The sequence below is a fragment of the Mchenga conophoros genome, linkage group LG11, assembly GCF_057382185.1.
Source record: "Mchenga conophoros isolate Kocher_MC1m ecotype Shallow Benthic linkage group LG11, M_conophoros_male_GT1.1, whole genome shotgun sequence".
Classification (NCBI taxonomy): domain Eukaryota; kingdom Metazoa; phylum Chordata; class Actinopteri; order Cichliformes; family Cichlidae; genus Mchenga; species Mchenga conophoros.
This window is the reverse complement of record NC_140536.1, coordinates 21,524,498-21,543,814: the sequence shown is the minus strand read 5'-3', so window position 1 is coordinate 21,543,814 and position 19,317 is coordinate 21,524,498. Positions and strand designations below refer to the sequence as shown.

Sequence of the window (19,317 nt, the reverse complement as noted above, 5' to 3'; positions counted from 1 at the left end):
ACGCAACCAGAATCTTTTGGACAGAAGTCAGACTGAACCGTCTAGCAAAACTGTTTAAACAGCAAAGGCAGTTTCCTTAAAGAGTCATTTGCATGATAGCTGTGTGTAAGGTGCACACCTTATATAAAGTTTGGAGACCCAGGACAGGGCAAACTTTGGCAAATAAACCAAGAACTCTCAATGAGGTATCCAGCTGTGCAGTATTTTCTAAGATTGGGAGACACCTGGAACTTGTGGGGGTGTAGTCCTGTCACTTTACTCTAAGAGAATAAAGATCATGACCACAGTAAAATGTTATTAGCTGAAAAATAAAAAGAAATAAGGTTGGGGTTTGTTTTTTTTTAAGAGAAAGGCACTTCTTGTACAGAGTCCTAGTGGAACAACTACAGTGCAAACGGCACGTAAACCTCAATGCCTTCTTGGAAAAACTCTTTGAAATGGAAATTTCAATATAGGTTCCATCTGCAGACCGTTCATTGGAGATTAGTGCATAGCAGTGATCACCAATAGCTATCCACTTACCAAAAGCTAATTTGTTCATATTCTGCAGGCTAAGCTGTTCTCACATAACATAACATCCTGTGCAGCGACTGTTCCAACACATAAAGATAACCTGCAGCAGCACTATTGGATTTTGCTTTGTGTCTGAAAGCCTGTGGTCACTGTGACTCCAATACTGGCCAAAGAGAGCTGAGTTCACTCCAACTTAATGCAAAAGTGTAATTATACCATTACCAGTCAGCCAAATTCAGCCTCCATTAATTTTAAGCAGCTAAATGCTATCTAAGGAACACCTCAAAAGATAAAATCTTTCATTTTTGCTCACCTCGTTTTGACTTGAGGGCTGGTGATGCTGGTGACGCAGGTGATCGAGAGATAATGTCAGATTTTGAAGGGGTCGTCCGTCTTCGGTCTGTATCTTTCTTAGCTGGAGAATCCATCCTCTCGGTGTTGTCCGTCTTCAAAGGACTGCTTTCCCCCTCTGGATCAGGTCTCACAGGGTTTGTGTTTAGAACTGGGCAGGGAGCTGGTGGAACAGAAAAATACAAAATAAATTTAAGTTAGTAAATGAAGAGCCAAAAGGTAACAGGAATCCGTAACTCAACCTGTTTATCTTCATTTCATGTACTACTGAGCCTACGAAGTAGTTCAGTGTGCATGATGTAAATTTCTTGAAGTGTGAGGTGGAGCCGACTGATGGGAGAGGATCTTTAAGAACAACATTCTCACCACCGAAAGAAAATAATCCAACTGAACACTGCAAAAGTAATGAGTGAGATGTCTCTGTTTCTGTACAAAATTCTTCCAAAGACTGAAAAATATTATCAATTGCAGAGATTGCACCATTTGTCAAGAAGCACGAGATGATAAGTCCAAAGCCTCCTTTTCTGTCTCTACACATAATAGCATTTCTACTGTGCTACCGATTTATTGACAGACTGGCCTGTACAAATAGCCTGAGTCTCTGGCAGAGCAAAACACTGTAATTGCTTTTTGGCATCCTGACGATTCTATTGAGTCATTGGAAAACAAAATCAGAGTAATCATCTATCCAAAAATGGTTAAACTTCCTGTTTTTAATGAAAACGACTCAGGAGCACACAGTTTAGGTTCAGCAGTCATCTGTAGATTTTTTTTTTTTGGGGAAGGGGGCTGGGGTGGCCTTTTAGGGCGGCAGCTTCACTAATAGCACTATGACTCACATTTGGCAGGCTGCTGAACTTGAATCTCTAACTCAAACATTAGTTTGCCCAGGCTTTGACGGTCAAACAAAGATCCTCATGGCAGGGACACTTGGCTTTGTCCACTCAGCACTGTATCCCTGCACTCCCCGTGGAACCATGTTGGGGAACAGTGTTTTCTGTATAGTGTCTGAAGGTACACACTGGGGCAACATGCTGTAAATTATTCAGACTTATCCAAAAACAGCACAGACAGTTGGGGGCTGTCACACGAAGACAGTGAGTGCGCTGAAGATTTACTATAGAAATGCTGTGCTGTTCAACAGTTTGCACAGAAAAGGAACAATCAGCAGCGAGGCCAATTCTGTGCAGCTTCAAAGGGAATTGATCAATTTTTGTGTAAACTGTACAGTGTGCCTCTTAAGCCTTAAACGGACTGTGGAACTCAATGTGCGCACACACACACGTCTGTACGTCTGCTGCCTTGTCCATAAAAACCTGAAAACAGTCTGTATGGATGAGTGTCATCCAAGAGCATTGGTCAACCTTCAATTACTGCAACTGCAGACACTTGGTAGAATTCAAAAAGTAATAAAGACATAGGGCAGAGGTTGTCTGAACTCTGCTTGGCACATAGGCTATGTAAGCAATCTGGGAAATGAAGCCTGTTGCTGATGAACCTGAACTGCACAAAGGCTGACAGGCAGTAAGAGTCTATGAAAGAGTTCAGCTGGGAGACAAGACAATGCAATTTCATTGTCAGAGCATGCCACTATTAAATAAGCATTCCTCGGGCAGTGATGTGCTGTGACAGAGAGGGGCCATTGTTGTGGTCTCTGCATAGCAACGGGACAGCAGCCAAAACACTGCAATGACAGTGAGAGCGGAAAGGAAGAGGGGGATGGTGGTGAGATAGGCGGAACGTAGACGATGAGCACTAAAATCTGTTCGGTGCAAGCCTGCGTAAAAAAGGAAATTACGCAATGTAATACAACAAGAAGGGATATTTTTACTGGATTTGGTCAGGTTAAATCATTCAGATTATGTCTTTGCACAGAAAACTATTATTGTGATTTAGTAATCAAACCCTGCTACATTTTTTTGCTACACAGAACCTCAGGTGTTGCACCACTGTGAAGTCTCAGGTGATGACGTGAAGTCTCAGGTGATGACTCACACAAACCTTATCTTGGAATTTATCATCTGGCCCTTTTTTCTCACACATCCCAGAGGGCAGATATGACAGCTAGACTACCAAACGTGGCAGGAGCTGGTACAGCTCTAACATTATACTCTGTGAGCACTTTTCCATACACCTGGGAACTGGAACCACAAAGAACTAACTTGTAGGACTGTGTTTAGCTGGTGACAAGGTTACTGTACTGTACATTGGCAATGCTGAAGAGAGTGAGAACATAGAATACTCTGTTGTGTAGGTGGTAGTGACAACGAATAGGAATGAAACCTGAGGTAGAAAAACTGGATGGGAGTTGAGGGAGAGGACTGCTGCTGTGTATCAAGAGACTGAAACAAGGGTTGATTGATACAGCGCTCCTTCTGTACATAGTTTTTGTAGCCCTGCCATTTCTTCTTTGAACCCCATTTGTTCAGTTTTCTCAAATTTAAGGATACTGCACTCTCTGTCAAGATATGTGAAATTTGTGGCTAATAGCTCTTGGGAATCATCTTAATAGTGCAAAAATGCTATTTTATCCCCATCACACCATTTTTTGTACATTCAAATAAAGAAATGGAAACAAATTATGTGTTTTTGTCAAAGGGTGGTAGTTGTAATTGGTGTACACCCAACACTGCTTCATCCCTTGAGTTGGGTGCCTTTTTATGCTTGAATGATTGAGTCAGTAAAGCTAACTCACAAAGTAAAGCTGCATATTTGATTTGGTAGATTTTTATGCTGCATGTCCTCCCTTATGCAACCCCCAAGATATTCATCTCTCCGTCTGGGATCGAACCATGGGGTTTTTTGGGGGTTTTTTTGCAAGGACTGGCCTGAAAATTAGTAAAAATAAATAAATAAATAAAAAAAAAGCAGCCTATGTCCAAAGAAAACTTTAAAGGTTTTTCAGAAAGCTTGAGTAAGTATTGCTCAAGGGCACTGAACAGATAACAAGAAACCTTGGCTTCTTGGAAATAAAATATATAGAAATGAGGGTTAACAGAGTTTTGCACCGTACTGTATATGTCGATGGTTCTGCACTAATTCACTCTGTCAAAACTGCATATAAACACAGGGGACACAAAGCCAGGAACCAAGGATGCACACAATGAAATGTGAAGCGGTGCACAGAGTGTCGGCACAAGTTTGTTCACAAGTATCCTCCACTTATCACCTTCAACATAAAAATGTCAAAGACGTCTGCTAAGTTAGTAGTTACGTAATTGCTCTAATTTATGGACTACTGCATGTCTTTAGCTGACAGTAATGGGTGCCGGTGCATTTGGAAAGCTGTCCATGCAGTGACCCCTAAAAGCAAACACGACGGGGACACACTAATGTGGTGCTTTGAACAGGATGCTTGAGTAATATTTGCACAGATGAGCTAAATGCAATGACGAAACGCATGGCACTAATCTAATTCTGCGGTTTACGAATTCGGTGTTGTAAATGTTCTGAAACTGGCTTGAGCGAAGCTAATGAAATTATCTAGCTCTTGCACAATGAAATGTTCTCATTTGGAGCATTTATATGTGAAATCATTGCCAAAAGACAATTATCCACTTAATTCTATTACATTATGACTCACGTCATGGTGTCTTCAGAACTGTTATTTCGAAGAGGCGACATAGGTAAATGTGCCTTTTTTTTTTTACTTTTCAACGGCAAATGTTGAGATAAAGATGTCTTAAAAAGAAAAATAAATAAAATACAAAGTTGCGTTTAATGGCCAAATCATTGCATTTCATATTTACTTCCATTTTAAACATCTTCCCAACTTTTTGGGGGACAATAACAGAGAGACTCTACCACCTAAGGTTGTTCTTAATTAACCTATAACTACACCCTCTCTGTATTTACGTGGCAGTTTCCAACAACCGAAAGCCATTAGACCACCTGCTTGTCACTTACATTATTCATAAATCAATGCACATCAGCTTCCTCTGAGAGGCTGGAGTCTCCACCAAGAACAAACATGGAAAAACACTTTGGTCCATCTTATTATTGGAAGCGCAGAGAAAAAAAATACACAATGCTTGGGTCATTATTTCACAAGCCTGATAAAATCTCACACAGGATGCTGACTGCGGTGTGTATCTCTAGCATCTGTCAATGATTCAGCTTTGTAGTATGAGCATTCAACCCCACATAATATTTATCTTTATTTGTCTGATAATCCAAAATCTCTCATTGATTTTATCTGACAAATCTGGGGCTACAAAGAAAATCATGTTTAAGAGCAACAAAAAGACATAATGTCCTGGTGTGGATGCTTTGTTTTGTTCCCCTGCATATTATATGGGCATGAGAAAACCAAGAGACTAAAGTAAAGTGGGTCAGAGGCCGTTCGGGAATCTGTAGCACGCCATGTATGATTCGGTTGAACATACAGCTCAACCACATCTCTGTTACCCCCATCAAGTCTCCTCTGTGGCCTCTCTAGCTGCAGGTGTTGAAAAAAGCCTACTGCACCAAGCTGAAGCACATTTACATTTAAAAGTGACAGAATGGCACAAAGTATCTATAAGAATTGGCAAAAATGGTAAAGAAATCCCTGCAGAAGTGCGTGTATGCACGGATGCATAAGCACAGTGTGGGAGCAAAATGACAGGTTGAGAATCAGCAGGTAATTAGCAGAAACTCAGTCCCATTTTTCAGTTGGAACCACAGCATGAAACTTCAAATGTTGAGTTGGGAAAGCACAGAGCACAGCATCTAATGACGTCCATTGTACATTCACCCCCAAAGCACAATTACAAAGGAATTTAGCGCTTTACAGTCTGACTGAAGATATTGTGGGTAAAGGGCCAAGTTAAAACTGGGGCAACTGGTTCTACTGCCACACCAAATGTGATTAAGCATAAATCCAATTTCACAGCATATTACTTTGTTAGAGCAGATGTATAAATACCCACGCCACAGAGCCCTTTTTCCACCTCCTAAACAGCCACATCATAAACTGCAATGCAGAAAAATCCTTCCAGGTTAATTATTTCAGTAACAACAGACTAGAAATAATTTCTTTGTTCAAACAATAAAAAATAACTATTGAGAAATGAAGCAGAGGTGAGAAAGGCTTGTCCTTGGAACAGCCCTTTGCATTTCAATGAAAATTCTTTTTTCTTAGCACAAATATAAAAACCACAGATTCTGACAGGCAGACATGTTTGTACTCTCAAATAATATACCACACAGCTGTTTATTTCTACCTGTTCTAACCTCACAGGGGAACTATGATCCAGGATAACAAAAAATTCTATGTAGCAAAGCAAAACACATGACTCACTATATGACAGAGTCAGCAAACTGCACAAACAACAGCACATTCTTATGGCAGCGACTGCTCAAGGAGGAATACTTTCGGCCAGGAAGAGCTGTAAAACATAAATATGAAACTCTGGCAGGCACTCCTTTGTGAGAAATGCATCAAAGTAGTGGAAAGCTTTAAACATTTTCTTGTCATCCCAGAGCTCTGCCAAAGTTTTTGGCAAGACACAAATCAGAGTAAGAATATAATGGAAAATTTATGAAGCCAAGAGCTTTAATCCTATGTACATCCCTATTGTGCCAAACAGATAAGAAGAAAAAATGGCCAGTGTTAACACCACCTATAAAATGGACTAAAATACAAATAAATAAAACAACCATAGATAAAGAGAGTGGAAATGCAGCACATTCCCAGGAAAATGTAAATGTAAATGGGCCTACCAAGAGCCTTGGAGTATAAAATCAAAAGACTGGAAAGGGAAAGGGGCGGTAACAAAGGGGGGAGGGAGGGTATGGAAACAAGGAGAATGGATCTGCATCTCATTTAGGATGGGCCTGGGGAGTAATGAACTACCTCATTGCTTACTGCCTAACCCATCACCCCTTCACCCCGTTGTGTCCCTCCTGCACCGAATAGGATGATGTAAGAGGGCAAGGGGCCCAGACACACAGGAAGCCTAGTGTAAACAACAAGCACAGGCTCAAAGCCAGACCAGGCCCTGTGTGTGTGAGAACAAAGGTTTAAGTAGATGCGACTGCACCTTAGACTTTACTTATTTATAACTGAGGAAAGTTAAAATTCCTTAAACAGCTATAGGCAGAAATCTAGAAAAGTAAAAATATAAATGGGGAAAAAAAATAAAGACAGTAGTCAGCCTTCCCTCAACTCACCATTCAAAGCCTCTGCAACCAGTCGAGCATGTGCATATGTAGGTATTTTACATGCACTAAAAACAGGTCCCTGTTCTTCTAGATGTAGGTCCTTTGCTAAGTATAAGTTTCTATATGGACTCTTTCATTTCCAACATGAATTATGAATTTTGTGATTTTTAACAAGCCCAATGCGTGACTCAGCAACAAAGTGCTGGCAGAAGATAGTTTGGTACATTTTTACTGGCTGATAAAACATGTGAATTTGATGTAATGGACAGACGATATGTCAATCTCTATTTATAAATGTGTGATAATGTGTTTCCATAACAACAGAAGAAAGGAAATGAACGAGGGGGGTGTAAGAATCAACTGTTGTTCTCAAGTTATTAATTGGTTGGTGTATACAGTGTTTTAAAAGTCTGTCGCATTTGAGCTAAAATCTTCAAACATATTTTTGTTTGCCCTACAGTGTAAAATACAAAGACTTTCAATCACATGATAGAAAACATAATATAGTGACATAAGCTGCACACTGACTCATCAGGATTTAGCTAATGTCTGCCTTATAAAAACAAAAAGTGGCCGTGCACACCAAGCAACAAGGCTCAAGACCGTTCAGATCACAGCATTCCTTCCCTGCATAGTAACTGGCCAGTGAATACTAATGTCTCCATCAATGACTGCAGCAGCGTTCATCCCATCACCTGGACTGGACCAACAACAATGCCCGGCATTTAGTTGCTGCTCTCCCCTGCACCAGTGTATGTGCCAAAACTACCGCGCTGATGAAAGGCTCCGCTTATCTGAACCAGCAGCGGATCCCTAGGGATCCCGCATCTGCTGCTGCCACCAACATGCTCCAACATACACACAGGACTAACAAAAACGGTCCAACCAGAGGTGGGACAAAGTGTCAAGCATCTCTACACTAAACTAAACTGCTCTGAAGGACAGCAGAGGACACGGAGGTTGTGCAAAATGCTTTAATAACTGAAAGCAGTAAAGAATGCCAGTCAGGAGTGCCTGACTGGCATTCTTTACCAGCTTTACATCCCTTTTGGGAGTTAGGAAATGGTTTCAATGACTGCGTTTTTCCTTGTTCCCTATCACACTCCAGGACCAGGTTTAGTCAGAAGAGGTTAGGAACAATTTGTCACAGTTTTAGCTTGATCTTTGGGGAATTTAATTATTCCTTGACCCCAATTACTCTAATATTATTATGCCAAAGCCTATTAACAAGAAGAACAATGCTTCACTGTGCCTTCAAGGGCAACAGAGTCAAAATTTATAATGGATTCTTATGACTGACTACATGTCGTTGGCATTTTTACTAGATAGAAACATACAGTAGATTTCAATAGTCTGTGGTTAGCCAGGTAGGATGTCATAAAGTTTATTTGACTCCTCAATGCCACCATGGAAGCTTCTGTAATATGCATTTCTCTAATTTTCTATTTCTGTCACAACCTAATTTCAGTTTCTTTGTACAAGACTCCAGAATTAACACTAATTTGGAAATATAATAAAGACCAAACTGGTTCTAGCTGTTTGAAGTAGTACTGGTGCTTTAGAAACATCCCTAGGAACAATAAATAGGTACAGACAATATAATTGGTGACAGCAGTGCTGTGGACATTTCATAATAGCCTTGACTATGTGTCCTTTAAAATGTAGCTCACAGAGCAGTTTGTCATTTTGTTGCAATATGCCTATTTTTGTAAACATTACCTAAAGTAAAAATCATCCCAAGCAGTAATCTTATGACCATCCAACACACAATTACATCCAAAAGTTGTCATTAACTGGATTTTTGTCTCCCCACATAAGACCCGCAACTTCTTTGCTGGCTACAAGGTCCACTCTTGGGTTTCATAATCACAGGTAACTTCTTAAGAAGAGGCAAACATCATTACAATACTTTCATCCCCAGAGGCCTGCATTGATCTTACAGTATTTTAAAATGTTGCATTTATTTAGAAAGTAAGCACTTTTCTTTTAATACAAATACAAAAAAAAGTTCTGATTACATGAAATACGGTGAAAATCAGGAAACTGTAGGGAGACCAAGATGTGTTTACACTATACGAGGTATGCCCTTTAGCTGAAGAGAGACTGATCTAATATTAGCAGATAGGTCTGGTGACTGGACGAATAAAGGGCATGGAGCAGTCTTGTCTGGGATATTTTCAGAGCAGTAGAGTGGTATGAACAAGCAATACAATCCAAATCAAGACTTCCCTCTACTCGTCCTTCCTCTAGTGTACCAGAGAGAAGGGTGGTACAGCTCACTAATAATAAATTTAGGCTCCAGCACTGCCGCATCAGCTTCCTTCTAGAATCTTACAGTCAAGGCTAAAAGACAGGAGGTGGTTTGGGAATGCAGATGCATTCCCAGTAGCACTTTTTTGTGTTCCATTTTGTTTCTTAATGCATTGCATGAAGGTGCATTCAGTTTGTTGAATGTGCCTCGTCATTCTTAGGTCCAGTAATTTAAACAGCTTTTGCACATTTTATTTTTAAAAAATATATATATATTGACTATTAACAGTGATGCAGGTAAATCCCTCTAATCAAACTGGAAATGGGGCATCCTACCAACAGATCTAAAAATCTCACCAATATGCTTAACAAAATCCGTTGGACCTGGCTGGGAGAAAGGTTAAGTACAGATGTCTTCATTTTTGTTCAACATACCTCGTAATCCCCAAATAATAATGAGCTCTGAGACTAGCTTTAACTCCAGCAGCTCAAAGTCATCACAGATGGTCCTGGACAAGTTGTATCTGTCTGGATAATCAGACGTATTACATATCAAAGGGTAGTGTTATATGGAAAAGACCAAAGGACCCAATGAGATAAATACAGGTTTTAGTAAAGCTAGTCTTCAAATTTATTTTCCAGAAGCAAATGGTGTTGGTGTCACAAGCATTTCATTTTAGAGGGAAGGGTATTAAAACTACAGCCTCAGGTCATTTTTATGTGTGACTAACAGCACATGTAATTGGACTGTGGAAATTAATAATAATAATAATAATGGATTGGATTTATATAGCGCTTTTCAAGGCACCCAAAGCGCTTTACAATGCCACTATTCATTCACTCTCGCATTCACACACTGGTGGAGGCAAGCTACGGTTGTAGCCACAGCTGCCCTGGGACAGACTGACAGAAGCGAGGCTGCCATATCGCGCCATCGGCCCCTCTGGCCATTGAGTGAATTAGTAGGGAATCAGGAATCAGCAGAGATATTTAAGTGACATTAATCAAAATGTAGGAAGTACTATTTGCACACAAACCCTGGCGTTTGACATGCCATGCAATTTAATTTGTTATAGATGGTTCAAAGATAGACTGGTTTAACTCTAATCCTACCTTAATCCATATTTTCATGTTAAAGATACTATTTGTCTGTTTTTATAATTCAACTGTGAATTTCTGAAGCTCCGTGTATCATGCAGGGTTGTGACACCGTTGACTCAGAAACATTTCCCAAAGTATTCAAAGTCACCTTTGTAGTTGTTGCTGCAACAGTTGGTATCTGCAGAACCACATTTTGCTGTGATGACACATGCAAACACACACAGGGACTCACAACGACAAAATAATCCTAGCTACACTTTGATGGCTGGCCATCACTGTATATATTTAGACAGCATGAAGATGATGATTATGATATATGGGAAGTTACAAATAAAAATAAACAAAAACACAAAAATATTGAACACCACACCCAACTTCTAACTCTTCCAACTCATTTTGATCATGGCTGTACACGTGTAAACTCACCTGACTGCATCTTTCAGGGTTTTAGTGTCATCACATTGACAAAGGCTAAGTTCACACTGCAGGTCTTAATGCTCAATTCCGATTTTTTGATCAAATCCGATTTTTTTGTCTGCTCGTTCACACTACAAATAAAATGCGACAGCAAACGCTCTCTAGTGTGAACGCTCAAAGCGGCCCGCATGCGCAAAAGAAGATGTCACACACAACGCGCTCTGTTTAGACCCAGAGCAACAGTATTGTTTGACTGATGGCCCTTAATATAAAGACTTCGGTCTTCACGTTTCCCAATTTTTGCTTTAAGTTATTTTGTTATTTACATAATAATGTAAATAACCTAATAATGATCCTTATTGCCGTTTAAGAGAGGAGCGGTGCTTCAAAGGATAGCTGTAGATTTCTGTCAGAATCTGCAGATTATACAGTACAAATAAAATGTTTACGTTGTCTTCCCAACAGTTTCACTGACATCTACACTGGATGGCCAGGAAGCGTTCGCGATGTCTTCTCGGGCGCTTCTCTGGCGCTGATAATTGGCTTCAGTCTTGTGTCGGTGACGTAAAAGGCGGATTTAATGCGACTTGACCGTTCAAACAGCAGTCGCTTTCTAAAACATCGGATATGTATCGGATTCAGTACCACATACGAAAGTGACCCAGATCGGATTTGAAAATATCGGATTTGCGCCGTTCACACTGTCATAGCATGATCGGATATGGGTCGCATAGGGTCAAAAAATCGGATTTGATGCGCTTTCGCCTGCAGTGTGAACGTAGCCAAAGTCTACCCACAGACAGACATAAAAATGCTGGCCCACGTGTCTCCAGAAACACACAGACAAACACACAGTTTCACAAGGTAATAACAACAAGCCAAATTGTTGCAGCTGGTAAATAATGGTGTCTGTATGCACTTACTGATCATTGCTATATCCTGGAAGACTACAACAAAAGTTTAATTCTTACATCTGTGCAGAATCTACGAAGAACCCACACAACCAATATAAGTGGCTGATGCTGTTGACCCTATACCTGTGCATGGTAAACCCCTGCTGGTCTGCAATTTCTCTCTTTAAGTCAATTTGAAAAATAGCAACAGAAGTAGTAGTAGCTGGAAGTGCACAGGAAGAAACACTAGGACCGAATGGCCTAGTTAAAGTCATTGCAAGCTGTGTCGACATGTAGTTACATTACAGATTACCACCCAAGTTACAGCACAGGGTTTGAGGTCATTGTGTACCTATGGCATAGATTTAACGCACAAGCATAAATCCATGCAATGCTTGTTAATGGGGAGGGTTTTCCAGAGACTTCTCCCTTATAAGTTTTTTTTAATATAGATAAACATGTATATACAAAAACTTTTAAACATTAGATAAACCAATAAGGGCTTTTATTCCTAAAATAATTATCTTACTTTGATTGTTAGAAGGGTAAATTATTACAGATTATTCTGTGCACATCTTGAGTATTTGGAGAATTTGTCTCTGGATAAAATATTTGACTTGAAATTAAAGGTTAGCATAAAATGTTCTTTAACTTCTAAAATGAACTTGAGGATATTCGCACAGAGAAATAGCATACGAAATATTTATTGCTCTTGCTGCTTTATGTAAAAGCTATGACACTGATAATACTCAAATCATCTTGGTTTCTACAGTGTCAAACACCCTCAGAGCTGAGGCCCTTGTCACTGTCTCATTGCCAGTCCAGTGAGATTTTTGGCTCTTCTGTACTCAACTACAAATGCATCACTGTCAAAAGACTGCACTGTAGCTTTAAAAGCAGACCTCAGTGCCACAGTGTTGGCATGACTTCAGTCGGTTCTGTGTGACTCAGATGTTTCTGTTTTTCCCCTTTTCTCTCCCAACTTAAAACATGGCACGAGTCCCATTATAAAGTTCACTCAGTGTAGAGTTTGAAAATATCTGAACATGGCCACCCACAGTAGCCTTAGAAGAATAATCAATTAATCTTGATACCAAAAGAAAAGCATCATCTTCTCAAAGTGTGTGGTAAAGTGTTACAGTTCACTCCGTTTGCCAGTTTAATCCTTTCAAGCATGCATGAAGTTTGGCATTTCTTGTTAAAAAGCCAGATTAAGATGCCTGGAAAAATCCATTAAATAGACAATGTAATCAGTGATTGCAGCCACATATTCTGAATTAATTGGATTATGTAATATGGAGCCAGCTCACTGATTGGTCCTTTTGTACGCGCACCAAGTAATACAAAAATGAGATGGAAAAAAACAGTATAAAAAACTGCAGAATATCAGAATCAGGTTTTTAATGACACTACATGAACTGCAGAACATCTTGAGACAAGATCACCATTCATTGCTCCCACCAACACCTATCACAGAGAACATTACACACTGATAAAACTGATGAAAATGCATCATTAATGGAGTTAGAAATGCAAAAAAATGGAAATGACTGCACGACGTGGGCATAAAACGGGAATCCAGAGTCAGCAATCGAATGAATAAATCTGCTACAGCAGTGGAAATATTCTATTCAACTACTGAACATGCCAACATTTTTCACAGTAAATATATTTCTCTATTGATAGAGTGTTTTGGTCTCATCTGATCAGACTATATACTCTCAATAGTTCATTGGCTTGTCCAGATATTATGCATCGGAAGTTTAGATATACGTCTGTAACTGATGCTATCGGTATATTTTGCAACAATAAGCTTGCAACAGTCTTCAAAGAACTGTTTGCTTTTACTCATCATGAGATGTTTCTTGTGTGACACCTTGGAATTGAAACCATCGATTAGGACTGAACTACCTGATATTAATTTGATCGTAACAGAAATAGATTTCAACTTGTTCATTGGCTTCCCATGGCTTTTTGCACCTCTGTGTTCAAAACGTATTCCCTGTGTCACTCCACTTTATAAAACGTACATATTTGTTTTATATGTGTGAATTACTTTGACTGTTACCGATATCAAGTGACTAGCCCATGGGTGGGCAATCTCAGTCCACGAGGGCCGGTGTCCCTGCAGGTTTTAGATCTTACCTTGGGTCAACACACCTGAATCACATGATTAGTTCGTTACCAGGCCTCTGGAGAACTTCAGGACATGTTGAGGAGCTAATTTAGCCATTTAAATCTGCTGTGTTGGTTCGAGGACACATCTAAAACCTGCAGGGACACCGGCCCTCGTGGACTGAGATTGCCCACCCCTGCACTAGCCCCATCAGAAATATATTTACAGAAAAACATGTTGACTTGTTCAATACTTATTTGGCCTACTTTATTTGTTCATGGTCAAGACATGTACTAGTTCTGTTTCAGGCAATTTTTCAATTTTTTTTTTTGATTGTTTCCTTACACCAATTTAGTAATCTGTCTCCTTGAGAATCCAATAAGTAAATACTTAATTTGAAAAGTGCAAATGCTGAATGGCACCATAAGGTGATGTCTTCTTCTTTTTTATTTTACTAAGATAGTATTGGGAGTTCTGCCCATACACTAATGAATACTTCCATCACGTGTGACTAGCAAATGTAGTGCCATGAGCACTGGTTACTGCTAGGTTAATAATAAGTACTGGTGAAGGAAGCACCAGTGTGAAAGTTTCCAATCCTGTGTCCTCCAAATTCCAGAGCTAACTAGGTACACTGGAGCCCATAAAGCGTAGGATATAAAGATATGTCTTGGTGGCTCTTGGTACAGGTTGCGCACTCGGAGTATTTAATAGCATCCTGTATCTTTGTATCTTTAGAGACTACAAGCCATTCTCCATCTATCGATCGTGGCTCAAGAGTTGGGAGTTCGCCTTGTAATCGGAAGGTTGCCGGTTCGAGCCCCAGCTTGGACAGTCTCGGTCGTTGTGTCCTTGGGCAAGACACTTCACCCGTTGCCTACTGGTGGTGGTCAGAGGGCCCGGTGGCGCCAGTGTCCGGCAGCCTCGCCTCTGTCAGTGCGCCCCAGGGTGGCTGTGGCTACAATGTAGCTTGCCATCACCAGTGTGTGAATGTGTGTGTGAATGGGTGGATGACTGGATATGTAAAGCGCTTTGGGGTCCTTAGGGACTAGTAAAGCGCTATATAAATACAGGCCATTTACCATCTAATTACTTTACTTAGATCATTTAGATTGTTAATTAGCTCCAGTTCACACTGATAGTTTCACTGGAAAATTTTAACATTGTCCAGCCCTAACAGGAAAATCAATGGGCCACTTGGCCCTTTCTACTTCCAGCATCCTTCACTCCTTTCTCACCTGCATTTTTATCCCAACTATGCACGTGTAATGTTTTGTCGTTGAATGACGCAAAGTTGCAACATTAGCACAGACAGACATAGAAACACAGTCAAAGTACTCTAAACCGGCTTTGTGGTAGTTTCTGCACAGCCTGGGACCACATTCCTGATGACATGCACACAGAGTCAACCTGCTAAAACTGATAATGGCAAGTTGTTTTTTAAGTATACTGCCAATAAGCCACTGCTCAAAATACAAAGTAAAATCCATATCTTTTTTGATGTATATTCACAAATGTTCTATCACAATCTTTGTTTTTTAACATGGTAACAGATATGAATCTTAATATACTCCCAGTTGCCCACGTTAAACATTAGTGCTTTCACATTTACTCCACATATCCTCAGAAACCCATGAAAACATCACCTTAAGACATCATGACATTGCAAACAACGACTCCCCTCTGATGTTAAAAGAACCCACATTAGTCAGTTAATATAAAGGGGCGCATGTGACTCTGCCCTCTGTTAATTTGCAAACAAACCTAACAACCTAACAACCCCCCCAAATAAAAAAGTGCGGCACAGTTGATTGCATGTATTCCTTTGATTACATAATCACCCGTGCAAATGTGTAGCTGACAGATCTTGTTCACTACACGCTTGACAGGCAAAGCTGGTGGATTCTCCCTTATTACACAATTGACAACACTATGAGCCATCTTCTATTGACTCCGCTTACGCTTTCAGTTGTCACTGTAGTTATAGTCTGCTGTCTGTGTGTTAGTTCAAACCCTCTGAGATGCCAGTAAATGTTCTAGAAATTGCAGGTAGACGTAGAACATAGAGCTTGTTTTTTATCTTAACTGGTCACAACCTTGTTGTTCAAGTTAAGAGGACAACAAAGCCCATCTGTTAAACTGTGAGGGAATGAAGAACTCAAGAAGATGAAAGCCTGAAAATAAAAGGGCCCAGACATCTGACAGCCTATTTTACTGTAATCCATGCTTTCGCTGCCTTCAGTTGTTGTGTCAATTATTTGCTGAGGAGCCAAGAATACGTGTTTTTTGGAGGACATGATGAAGCAAGACATTTTTAGCAACTAGTGTACCCTTTCTTCACTTTCATAACTGAGCTCATAAAGAGGTCAAATGTTTATTAAAGCAACATACTGGATTTAATGTAATATCATGCTTGAGTCGAATGTAGCAATGCACGATTGCGTTGCTCACAAGGAGCATTGGATCTCTGATCATCAATGCATCAAAGAAACCTGGGGAAAGAACTTTTGATCATTTTTAATAAGCGTGGGAGCATAATAGTCTGGCTGACTTCATTACATGAAACATTAGAGTGGCCTGAAATCAGTCTTCTTCTTGTGAGAGTGTGCTAGCCTTCAATGCAAGCTTTATTCAGAACATTTTGAAGGCACCTACAATCAGAGTAAAGCATCTGTCCCCTCCTGCTTGAGACAGAGTCAAATCACACTGACCTCCCCCCACAGAGGAAAAGGAAGGAAGTTTTTTGTTATCAGACACATTGTATGTCCCCTTCTATTTCCAGAAACGGGCAACATGTCAATAATATACAGTAGTTTAACGTGGAAACCAAAATATTAGACCAGACTTGGTCGATCTGTCTTACATGAGAGATTTCACATTGGCAGACTTCCAGCATGGATATTCCATCTTGTCTCAGGCTCAGACATTTGTTACGACCGAATGGGAAAACTGTCTTTGAACTGCATGATTGTGGGATCACACCGTTTGTAACTGCACATATAAATCTGTAACTACGGCAAAGCTGGCCAGAGTGTGTTGCGGACTCTTCATCCTGCACTTTGGTCGGCAGCTGATCTCATTAAAATGTTCTAGATTTTAGGAGTTTGTTGATGCATCGCGGCACCAGCAGGGAGCATGACTGCACCTGTGCATAAACTATTCACTGAATTTGGAAAACATGCTCTGCTGGAGGAGAAGAGACGCAAAGAGGAGACCGCAAATGATACAAGACCGCCTGTGACTCCATCGTGTTAGTAGAGAGCTAAACATAACGTGAGGCGGGGGATGGGATGGGGTGAGACTAGTGAGATTACCTCATCTAGTGCAAATTGTGTTGTTATTATAACCCTTATAACCTGAGCTCTGTGCAAAAAAAATGGCAACAGACATTCTTTTCTTTTTTTTAAGAGACAACAACGGTCAGCTGATCGCACCGGTGTTTGACTTTTTCTCTACATTAAGATCTGCAAATTGATAAATCACCTCACAACACAGATTCAAATCTGCTCTGGGACTGAGGTGTTAAACTAGGCTGCGTTATCTTTACGCTTTATGAACGGTCTGTCTCCCTCTCTGCTCCCATAATAGATCAACATTAATAATTGATCCCACATTCATTATTCTCCATCACACTGTCGAGCCCGCAAACATTAATGTTTCCTAACCTCTAAATCTGACTCGACAACTATGTTGCGTCTTAAAACATTTCGTTGCAGACTGACAAAGGACGTGGATGACAAAGCACTTGTGCATGCTTTTGAATTCCCAAATTCCTGTCTATACTATGACTTACATGTTGCTGCAGGCAGAATATTTCCCTCCATTCCGGGAGCGATAGCCTCGCTTTCTGTTCTTTTGTTCATTCAAACATGCGAGTTTCGGCTCTTCCTCTCCAGCAGTCCTCTCATTCCTCAGGCAGGGATTCGGAGGTGGGGTGGGGTGAGGGGGGAGTTGGTCGAGTCACTCCAGTTGCATGAACTGGAAAAGGAAATCCTCCGGAGAGCGTCCAGATAGGTCAGAAATAAAAAATAAATAAACAAACGAAACCCTCGCCTGTACAGCCAGTTGCTGTTCACCGGTCACTGCGTCTCTGAAAAGTTAGATGACAAGGTGTCCGAGGGAATATGAGAAGAAAGAGAGGCAACAAGGAGGAGGGAGAGAAGTTTCTCACTCCACGACACGCCACAGCTGATGCTCTGCTGGTGCGAACGATCCCTCACTGGCCTCCGGATCGGACTGTACCACTATCAACAAGGGGGACACTCTGGTATTATTTGTTAAGTTATCCTTAACGATACAGAAGACACGAATAATTACTGATACATTCGAATGTGCTTAGCGCAAGATTAGCACAGATTTCACTGACATCCCTGTATCTGTTTTCATGTTAAAAATATTTTTTCCCTAACCTCCCCCCGACGTTCTGATTGGTTCTCTCACCCACAAAAACTACAAGACTCGCAGCCGGTTCACAGTTCACATTCAAATAAACCTTTGACTTGTAAAGCGTACCTGTGTGCCTGGATGATATAGTTTAGTCTCTAGCTTGTCTAATTCATGAGTTGGTTAAAGCATTTTCCCCACATAAAAATGTACCTACATACTGAAACCCCACATAGGCGTGATCAGTACAACAGGTTTTCACGTGCTGCTGGGTAAATGCTAGTATATCATTTTTAACCTGCAGAATTCAAATGCCTTTCCGGGATTATAATCCAGCATGCGGCTTTACAGGTTTATCTAGGAATCAGAATAAAAGGAAAGGTGGCTTTTGTGTACTTTTAACCCCAGTTAAGTGCAGAAGGAAAACACCCCAAAGAAAAAAAGCTGAGTAGTCCACGTGATGATTATTGCAGCCTCCCAAATACTTCTTCTCTTCCTATAATCTTTAGAGACACGTTAAAGAAGATTCATCTGAGATTTCAGAGTCTAAACGAAACCAGACATTCCCAAGCACACACTACAGCAGTGAAACAATAGTAGAAGATGAATTTCCATAAGACAGCTCAGTCAAAATACATACATAAGGTTTTATTTTGGAATCTACTTCAGCCTACTGCATTGAGATAATAAAATTGTGCAGACTTTGTGTGCAGCTTGTGTTTTTTAATTGTGGCAAAAACAAGTCCCTAAAAATGGATCTTGATTACACAGCATTTCTAAGAACTCCACTGTGTCTTCTCATCTACCACCTGTGGATCTCCTACAGCATCTGCCAAGGTGGGGGCTGGGCCAGGCGCCCATCGGCACGCTTGAGAGGGGACACCCTGTCAAAAGGACCCCATTGGGATTCTTTTGTGCAGCTGTTGAGTTATATTCACCCAAACCCCCAAGAGCCACCTGTCACTGCAACTTGAAAGTGGGGGGTGCTCAAGAAAGTGGGGGTTGGGTATGCTGCTGGAGTGTGTTGGTTTTGCCAAATTGAAGCCAAAAAAGTGTGACCACGTGTGTCTTAAAGTCTCCATGTACTTGTAATCATATTATTCTTAATCATCCTTGATAAATTAATCATGACTTAAATAAGTGGATTTC

At 40.5% G+C, this 19,317-nt stretch overlaps 1 protein-coding gene across 5 annotated transcripts in view; it reads right to left on the bottom strand.

Moving 5' to 3' along the window:
• Positions 1–17,988, bottom strand: part of map7d1a (MAP7 domain containing 1a) — a 39,238-nt gene extending 21,250 nt beyond the window's left edge. For all 5 annotated transcript variants that reach the window (XM_085291447.1, XM_085291449.1, XM_085291450.1 and 2 more), the window contains exons 1-2: positions 17,579–17,988; positions 827–1,027 (exon numbers count right to left, since the gene is read on the bottom strand). In XM_085291447.1, the coding sequence (XP_085147573.1) occupies positions 827–1,027; positions 17,579–17,648 (271 nt within the window). In that variant the 5' untranslated portion in view covers positions 17,649–17,988. The remainder of the gene's footprint in view (positions 1–826; positions 1,028–17,578) is intronic.
• Positions 17,989–19,317: the final 1,329 nt, after the last annotated feature.